The sequence below is a fragment of the Benincasa hispida genome, chromosome 10 (genome assembly GCF_027475165.1).
Source record: "Benincasa hispida cultivar pf3 chromosome 10, pf3_genome.v1.1, whole genome shotgun sequence".
In the NCBI taxonomy this organism is placed as follows: domain Eukaryota; kingdom Viridiplantae; phylum Streptophyta; class Magnoliopsida; order Cucurbitales; family Cucurbitaceae; genus Benincasa; species Benincasa hispida.
Genome location: NC_143487.1, coordinates 48,999,722 through 49,009,139, shown reverse-complemented (window position 1 = coordinate 49,009,139; position 9,418 = coordinate 48,999,722). Strand labels below are relative to the sequence as shown.

At 33.8% G+C, this 9,418-nt stretch overlaps 1 protein-coding gene across 1 annotated transcript; it reads right to left on the bottom strand.

The window, feature by feature from the left end:
* Positions 1–1,429: 1,429 nt before the first annotated feature.
* LOC150033436 (uncharacterized) lies at positions 1,430–2,050 on the bottom strand. The gene has a single exon (XM_090306407.1). It carries the CDS (start codon positions 2,048–2,050, stop codon positions 1,430–1,432), a length of 621 nt encoding a protein of 206 aa, XP_090162533.1.
* Between the last annotated feature and the right edge of the window lie 7,368 nt (positions 2,051–9,418).

Genomic DNA, 9,418 nt, shown 5'->3' with positions numbered 1-9,418 from the left:
TGTACTTGACAACCCCCGATATGGAAATGACGTAAACTAGTTTTGCGTCCTTTTCATAATTCATATGGTGTTTCTTAAACACTTTTTGAAGGAACAACGTTTAGAATAAATACCGCAGTCTGTACTGTGTACCCTCAAAATGATTGAGGTAACTGACCATAACTCATCATTGATCAAACCATGTCTAACAAGGTTCGATTTCTCCTTTCTGCAATACCGTTTTGTTGTGGTGTTCCAGGTGCTGTGAGCTGGGACTGAATTCCATGAACTACTAGATAGTTCTTAAATTGTAAATTCATATACTCACCACCTCGATCCGATTAAAGTGTTTTGATTCTTTTACTTAACAAATTTTCTGTCTCAGCCTTAAATTTTTTGAACTTTTCAAGAGTTTCAGACTTATGACTGATTAAGTAAATGTAGCCATATCTAGAGTAATCATCAATAAAACTGATGAAATACTAATAGCCTCCTCGAGCTTTAACATTCATCGGACCACATAGGTCTGAATGTATAAGTTCGAGAGGCTCTTTGGCACGAAGACCTTTGTTAGAAAAAGATATTTTTGTCATTTTTCCCTCAAGACATGATTCACATGGAGGTAAAGAACTATCTTCTAACTGGTTTAAATGACTGGTTTTACCAATCTCTCAATTCTGTTGAGATTAATGTGACCAAGTCTGAGGTGCCAAAGATAGGTGTTAGAAGAAATTTTTCGTTTCTTATTTTGAGTCTCAACCATTTTAAACATCTCTATATTTAAAATGACCTTCGCTTCAGTTGGTTTTAATATGTACAAGTTATTTTCGAGTCTTGCAGAACAAATATGAACACCTCTTGAATAAACAAACACTTCATTAGATTCAAAAGATATTATGTACATATTTTCTAGCAGACAAGAAATGGAAATCAAGTTTCTTTTCATCTTAGGTACATAATATACATTTCTAAGTAAGATAAAAGACTCTCCAAAATATAACTTGACATCTCCCACTGCATGAGCTGAAATGACTTCACCCATTCCCACCTTGAAAGTCATTTCTTGTTCAGAAAGTTATCTCCAATAACTAGTTTCCTATAGAAAAATGCAAACATGATTAGCGGACCCTGAATCCAATATCTAGGTAAGGTGAGTATTCTTCATTAGACATATGTCAACTACTAGTAAAACAGATTTACCTTGTTTTGCCTTTTCTACTTTCTTCTCAACCAAATACTTTGGGTAGTTACGCTTCCAGTACTCATCTTCTATACAATGGAAACATTTTCCTTTGGAAGTTTGATTTTTATTTTCTTAGCAGTGGTTTTCTTTTTCCCTTTTCCTTTCTTCTTCATTTGTACGGATTTGTTTTTCGAAGAAGAAGGAGTAGACTTCTTATTATCAGTAGGGTTCGTTCCAGACATAGATCCTTTAAAAAACTTCTTAGGTTTAGAAATCACATTTACTTTTTTCCTTCAATTTGATCATCGACTGATATGTCTGTAACTCATTCAAGAGCATGGTCAGATTATAAGTAATTTTGTTTATAACAACATTGGTTCTGAATGGCGGATAACTCTTCAGGAGAGATTCCAATATCATACTTACTTGACTCGTTTCATCTATCATCGCCCCATGAGCCTTGACAACATTAAAATGGACAATCATATCGAGATCATGTTCTCTAACATTGGTTCCATCTTTCATGAGAGTAACGTAAACATACTTAATGGCTTCATATCGAACAAAGGATGACGGTTGTCCGAACATCTCTTTAAGTGACGCCATTATCTCATGGACGATGGGCATAACCTCATGTTTCTTATTAAGTACATTAGATATACTTGCTATGATGTTGGCCCGAGATTTCTCATTAGCCCTTACCCAGTTATCATAGATGTCCCGAACATTTCGGTTCGATATTGTACTTGGAATCGGAGGACATTCCTCCATCAACAGAAACCTCAAATCATCCACAACTAACATTGTATTGATGTTGGATTTCCAGTTTGAATATCCTTCACCATTAAATTTATCGGAAGCTAGCAATTGTATGATTGAATTTGACATTGCTGAAACACTTTAAACAAACTTTATTAAATATTTATGCATCTAAATCTATTTTTAGCAAAATAATAAAGTATCCAATAAATCTTTATTTATTTGCAATAATACTTTAGTGATTTAGAACAATTGCTACCGAGGGGCAGTCAAGAATTCCTTCACTGAAGCAAGACAATTCTTGACCAAATACTATATCAGAATAACTCTTTACACCTATATTTCTTTTGGTTATTATTTTCGGTTAAGATCTTTACTAACAATTAGTAATTTTTGTAAGTGTTACCTGCCATTTTCAGATCTTATAGAATGGTATGAATATGCCCCGAAATAGAAGACAATACCCAAGACAGAACTATAAGACCCTATTCATTTTACTGAGGTCTGGGTTGTTCTGAATCCTATGTTACAACCCTCCGAGGGGATCACCGTGGTTAACGACTAGCTAGTGCCGCCTAAAAAGACAGTAGACGCAACATAGGAATCTCACGGTTCAAACTAATAGAGGAGACCATAGGAAAATGTTAAAATATTTCCTTCACCCACTTACTATGAACTATTTCCCTCATTCACCTTGTTATTGACCCATGCAAACACTTTTCGAATGAAGCAGTCGCGGTAAAAGTGACACGAAGCCGAGTATGGATCTCACGGTGTAAACTTTTGAGGACATGAGAGCTAATAATTATATATCAAATATATTGTTAATCTCTCATTGAAGTATTCTATATGTTTGGGTATGTACTTAGGTTTATTTCGACTAAACAAACTACCCTAAGTCTAATTGGTTTATCCAAGTATAACGCTTATAATTGGATTTTAACCTATGATGTCTAGGTGATAAACCATTTTATTACCTTACATCGCTTACATAAGCTCATAAAATCAGTTAACAACCCTCAATCTTTTGGTCATAATCCCCAGGTAGGAGGTGTTCCGTAAACCGTCAACTTAAGTACTCCCAGCCTTAGACAGGTTTATGAACCGATTTGAGTTTGTAACCAAATTTTATAAGGCAATAAATTATTTTAACGATTCAAACTAGTTGTTAATCTAAGTGAGCATGCATCTATTCTTTCTTATGGATTTTAAACGCCTAACCCAATTTTATAATAGGTTACAAAATTTTAGACATGCTAAACATCCACAACATTCAACAAAGACATTCAATATCTAATATAACAATTATATTAAATAAAACCCTAACATGCATATTATATATTATAACATTCTATAACATACTTTCAATGCATGTAATATGGTTCCTATAGCGGATTTTTAAATCTACATGGCATACTAATGTATAAACATGAATTATTTAATTATTACATACATCACATGCATAAAAAATTAAACACAAACCGATATGGTTTTAGTTTGGCACAAATAAGCAAACAAAAGTCTATTTATTACAAAACAGCTTTAAAACCGCTTTTGAACCGCTCGAACCACTCCAAACCGAACCCAAACCACTTGAACCAGACTGGAAAATTTTGAACCAAACCAGCCAAAAGCCTATTAAGGCTGAACCGGACGGGACCTCGAGAAAACTGGTTGAACCAACTGCTCTTGATCCAGCTCAAAATCTTGCTCAGGCTGATCGTTTAGCACTGGAGTCTATCGTCTAGTGTCGGATAGAGGTACATGATCGTGTAGTGTTTTCCAACTATTGTGTATTGCCATTGTCTAGTGTCGGGTGGAGCTACATGATCGCCATCGTCTTGCAACTAGCGTATATCGCCATCGTCTAATGTCGGGTAGAGCTACATGATTGCTTAGTGCCATTTCATAGTGCCTCTTCTTGATCGTTTAACGCCCGCCGCAGCCACACAATTGTGTAGTGCCATCACATAGCATTTCAATACATCATTTAGAAGGCGTAACATCACGATTGTCAAACGCACAACACTACAACATCCAACGCCCGTAGCTGCTCGATTGTCTAGCTTTTCTTCACATCGTTTAGCCCCCGTAGCTAGACAATCGTCTAGCATTTAAACCTCAACGACGATATTTGAGCAGAAGCTGAAAAAACTGGAATATGCAACTCAGCCTTCTTCACTTGTTTCTTCAATTACATCTTAATTTCAATTCTAATGACTCTAAATAAATTATAGACTCTTAAGAACACATACAAGCTCATGAATCAAAAGCCAATTACAAATTTAATCAAGAAATTAAAGAGAAATAAAATGTCAAAACTCAGAAAACCATATTAGTGCATCAATTTCATATATCTCATGAAAAACACCCACCACACGAAAATTAAACTGAATTGAATGCTTATATGATGCTCTGATACCAATTGTAAGAGTATATCATCATGCAGCAAAAGTAACAATGACCAATAAGCACTTTAATTCATTAATTTTGGCAGAAACTAAAGCATGCTCATCTAATATAAGAGGGTTTGAAGTCATACCTTTATAGAACTCTTCATGATCTTGATTCTCAGCTATAGTCTTCTCCGAAACTTGCTGTGAACCACCTCAAGATCTTCCCCACTATTCTCTTGGAGCTTTAGAATGTGTTGTGGGACTTAAGAACAGCTTGAACGAATGAAAACAAGGAGAGTAGCTCACTGCTATAACCTACTTTGAAGAACAATTCTTCAGCTCGATTTTTTCTGAAAAAAAAAACTCTTTGAATGCATGCTACAATTTCACTTCAATCTTCTTTATTTATTGTAGGTTAAAGAACAACCTATCTGCTAACCCTAAAGGGTTATGTCACTAGGTATTCATTCGGTCTTATCCCCAAAATGGAATGCTTATTGAGCAGTGTTGTTGGACTTCTCTCACCCATGCAGATCAAAGGATAATCCCGAACAAACAGGAGTTCATAACTAGCTCAAGATTAAGATTGAGTTAACCTAGGTTACTTAATAATGAAATAGTCAGTTTTAACAGTAAACGATTGTTATAAAGAAAAGTGACTATTTTTGTGGTCCAGTCTATATGCAAACTCATTGCATAGCATGCCACCACTCACATGTCTCTACATGAATGATCTGTGAACATCATTTATACTACCTACAAAATGGGCTGCATCTAATAGTGTTACTAGGATGAGATACCCAATTTCATCCATATACTTATTAGACTATTTAGGATATATACTATTAACTTGATCCTGTTTATGTCACCATATAAAGTTAAAGTATTCACACTATAGTCATGTATATGTTTATTGGATTTTCATAATAGAATGCAAATCAACAACTTTATTGAATAAATTACTCAATAATATTCTATTGATAAATAGAATGTTTAACACGAACTGCGAGTTCTAGGACATTCCCAACAATTTGCATTTACAGCTAGGACAAAATTACCGTTTTACCCCTGTAATACATCTTGCTTCTTAAGTCTCTATTGATCCTTTAATGAACAATTGGTTTATGGTCCTACCAATAAACTAAATCCCTCTCAGCCACAAGAGGGCATGACTTCTTTGTTCAAGACAAGGAATTAGTACTTAAGAGAACAACTTATCTGCTAACCCTAAAATGGGTAGGAGTGAATTCCATCTTGTAGAACTATGTCTCCAACTATCTATCCGGTCTTACTTTTTAAATAGGAGGCTTATTGAGTAATGATGTTGAACCACTCTCACTTATGTAGATTAAAGGATAATCCCAAATAAACGGGAGTTCATAGTTAGTCTAGGATTATGATCGAGTTACCTTTGGTCATCGAATTGAAATAGTCAGTTTTAATAGTAAATGATCATTATAAAGAAAAATGACCATTTTGTGGTCCGATCTTATGCAAATATCTTTTGTATAGGATGCTCCAACTCATATGTCTCTACATGAAAAACTTTGAGATCACATTGGTTGTATCAATATACAAAGTAGGCCACATCCATAGTGTCCCCAGGATAAGGTACCCAACCTTATCCATATACTTATAGACGTTTTTGGCTATCAGTTATCCAGGATTGATCACTGGATAGTAGTTAAAACCATCCTCAAGTATCTTAGGAGAACGAGGGACTACATGCTTGTGTATGGGTTTAAGGATTTGATCCTTACAGGATACACTGACTCTGATTTTTAAATTGATAGGCATTTTAGGAAATCCACTTCAGAATCAGTGTTCACTCTTAAACGGAGGAGCTTTAGTCTGAAGGAGCACTAAGCAAGGTTGCACAAAAAGGAATTCACTCCTTCGCTATTGTTACGGTAAGTAGATAAATTGCTTCCTTAAGAGCTGATTCTCGGGGCTTGAACAATGTGGCACCACACTCTCTCCTTGCCTGAGAGGGGCTTGGTTATAGTTGGACTATAACTAATTGTTCATTAGAAGTATTAGTGGTACTTAAGGAGTTAGATGTAATTACAGGGGTAAAATGGTAATTTTGACTCAATTGTACTTACGAATAATTTTTCAAGGGTCAACGCACTATTAATTGGTTATATCCAATGGACACAGAAATATATCTATAGTGTGAAGAGTGTAACTATCGTTCTTTAGTGGAGTGACCAACAATTAATGAAGGTTAATTAATTAATTAAACTCCTTAATTAAATTATCAATGAAGCTTCAATCTACAGGTTCATATGGTCTCCTTGTTAGTTCAATAAGGATTAGTAAGAATCAAATTAATTTTGGATTAATTTGAATTGTTCAAATTAATTAAAGGGAATTAATTCTATAAGATATAATTAATATAATGTATATGATACATTATAATATAAAGTTTTAATGAGAGAAATAAATATTTGAATATGATTCAAATATCATTTATATGAATGTGAGTCATATAAAAACTATGGGTTAAAATTAATATGAATATGATTAATATTAATACTATAGGTTATATTAAAGAATAATAAACGATTGGTTATGTGTTATATGTGATATAACATATAGTTTGATATATATATATATATTATTAAAATTCAAAATTTTGGATTTTGGATTTTTTTAAAAAAAAATTAGAAAATGGGAAGGAGTTATTTTTAATAACTTCATCAACCCCTTTAACCTATCATACATGGTAACACAGAGGTATAAATAACTTCTTTATTAGTTTTCAGCTTTTTTCATCTCTGTGAATTTCTCTAAACCAATCTCTCAAAACAGTTACTCTCCCTTCACCAAAATTAAGAAATACAAGCCCACACCTCTTTATTAATTCTCATCCTTAAGAATAACGAGGAAGATTTGTGATGGTGTTCATTTTGGGTAAGTGTTGTTGTTCATGCTGTGGAGTTCCATTCGAGTTTGGGAGATCGAGAGAAGCAATAGATTGTTCGTGCTATTGGAAAGGAAACTTGAAGGTTTTGATTCTTCAAAGGTTAGTCTCTCGATCCCTTTCTCCTATCTGTAAATTACAGTAGAAAAGCATGCTTAATTAATTTTTGTTTATCGAAGTTTACAGTAGAAAAACATGCTTAAAGTTTATCATATTCTGTATAAAAAAATGAGACACACGTATTCAAATGCTTCCATTTTTGGGTATTCCAAATCCTTCATGGACACACCTCACGATCTTCACATTCGGAGCACCACGTCGCTGTGTCCAAGCACCATGGTGCTACGAAAATTCATTCCGTTCCGCCTCATATCGAAAAGTTGCGACACTAGGGCATAGTGTCGCTACGTTTTTTCTAGAAGGTCCAATTTGCTTCGATTTTTGAAATTTTTATTTGTTCTCTAATGTTCATCATAGCAAAACAAGCATCACAAACGACTTGAACTTAAAATTACAGACTCAATTGCATAAATAAATGTCCAAAACAACTGAGCCCCTACAATTTGATCAAATTAAATAGCAAATATGTAAATCTAAGTGCCAAATTTTGAAACCATCTATTATACAAAACCCAAATTAAAAAAATCCCACAACATTCATCACATGAATTTTATAGAATTAATACCCACCATAATAAATCCAATGGCTCTGATACCAATTGAAGGGATTGAATCCAATTGTAGAAGCGTTTTGTCACTTTTTGTCTATGAATTGGGACAAGAAAAATACAACATTGAAACCTGAAAAAATAGGCTAAGCATACAATTAAGGTTTGGAGAAAAATTACCTTTGTAGAAGAGTGCTTTTTCAAGAAAAACTTCAAGATTTTCCTATGCACGAACCTCCAAGAACGAAAAAGACAGGATTGTTGGGTTGTATTTTCTAAAATTCGTAGATAGTGTATGTAAATAATTTAATGTCGTCATAAAGAGTTATTAATGTTATTTCAATAAATGTTATTGATTGTGTTGTATTCATTTTATCTTAATAAACTTAAATCTGATAAACTAACATCCTAGGTTGTCTTATGAGTCTAACTGTATGTGGAGACATATAGGGATCAACATTCAAGATACACCCTAAAGGTTCTATAGAATAAGGATAAGGCTTGGTACCTTCTCCTAGTAACACTATGAATATGACCCACTTTGTATTTGATACAAACACAATGATCCAACGCGTTCATGTAGGTGACTTGCGAGTAGGAGTATCCTATGCAATGAGTTTACATAAGATCTGATCGCGAAATAGTAACCACTAGATATAACTCCTTTGACTAGTTAGATTTCTATTTAAATAGGATGACCTAAACACTTAGTCTTAATCCTGAGTGTATTATAAACTCCTGTTCATAAGGGATTATCCTTTGATTTGTATGAGTGAGAGTGGCCAGTTCCTCGACTCAATATGCCTAACATTTTAGGGACAAGACCGAGTGGGGAATTGGGAACATAATAATAGAAGATGGATTTCACTCCTTCCCAACTTTAGGATAAGTAGATGAGTGTTCCCTTAAGTAGTGTCTTCGATACTTGAGCAAAGGACTCTATCCTCTCACTGGCCCGACAAGGGTTTCTGTTTAATGGTTGGACTATAAACGTGTTGTTTATTAAAGAAGTAGTGGTACTTAAAGATATAGAGGTAACCTAGGTAAAATGGTAATTTGACCCAATGGGTGTTATGAACACTCGCGAAGGACTAATTTGTTGTTATTGGTCTATATCCGTGGATACAGAGATATATCTGCAGTGAGAATAATGCAGTTGTGGATCTTTAGTGAAGTGTACCCACAGTTAATGAATATTGATTAATGTAGTTAATGAGTTTAACCAATTAAACTCATATCATTGGAACTTCTGGTTTGTAGGTCTATGAGGTCCCCTTCCTATCTCGTAAAGGGAATTTAGGTAATTATGTCTTAAATAGAATTTGAAATGTTCAAATTCACTTAAGGACGCAATATAATGTATAATGGTACATTATAATATAAATTTTATATTTTAATTAAATTTTATAATATAAATTAAATTTTGGATATGATTCAATATTAATTTATGGGATAATTAAATATTTGAAAGAATTCGAACATTAATTTAATATGAATTGGATTCATAT

What these genes read in the sequence shown, in the direction of transcription:
- LOC150033436 (XM_090306407.1), bottom strand. Translation starts at nt 2,050, where the DNA reads ATGTCAAATTCAATCATACAATTGCTAGCTTCCGATAAATTTAATGGT.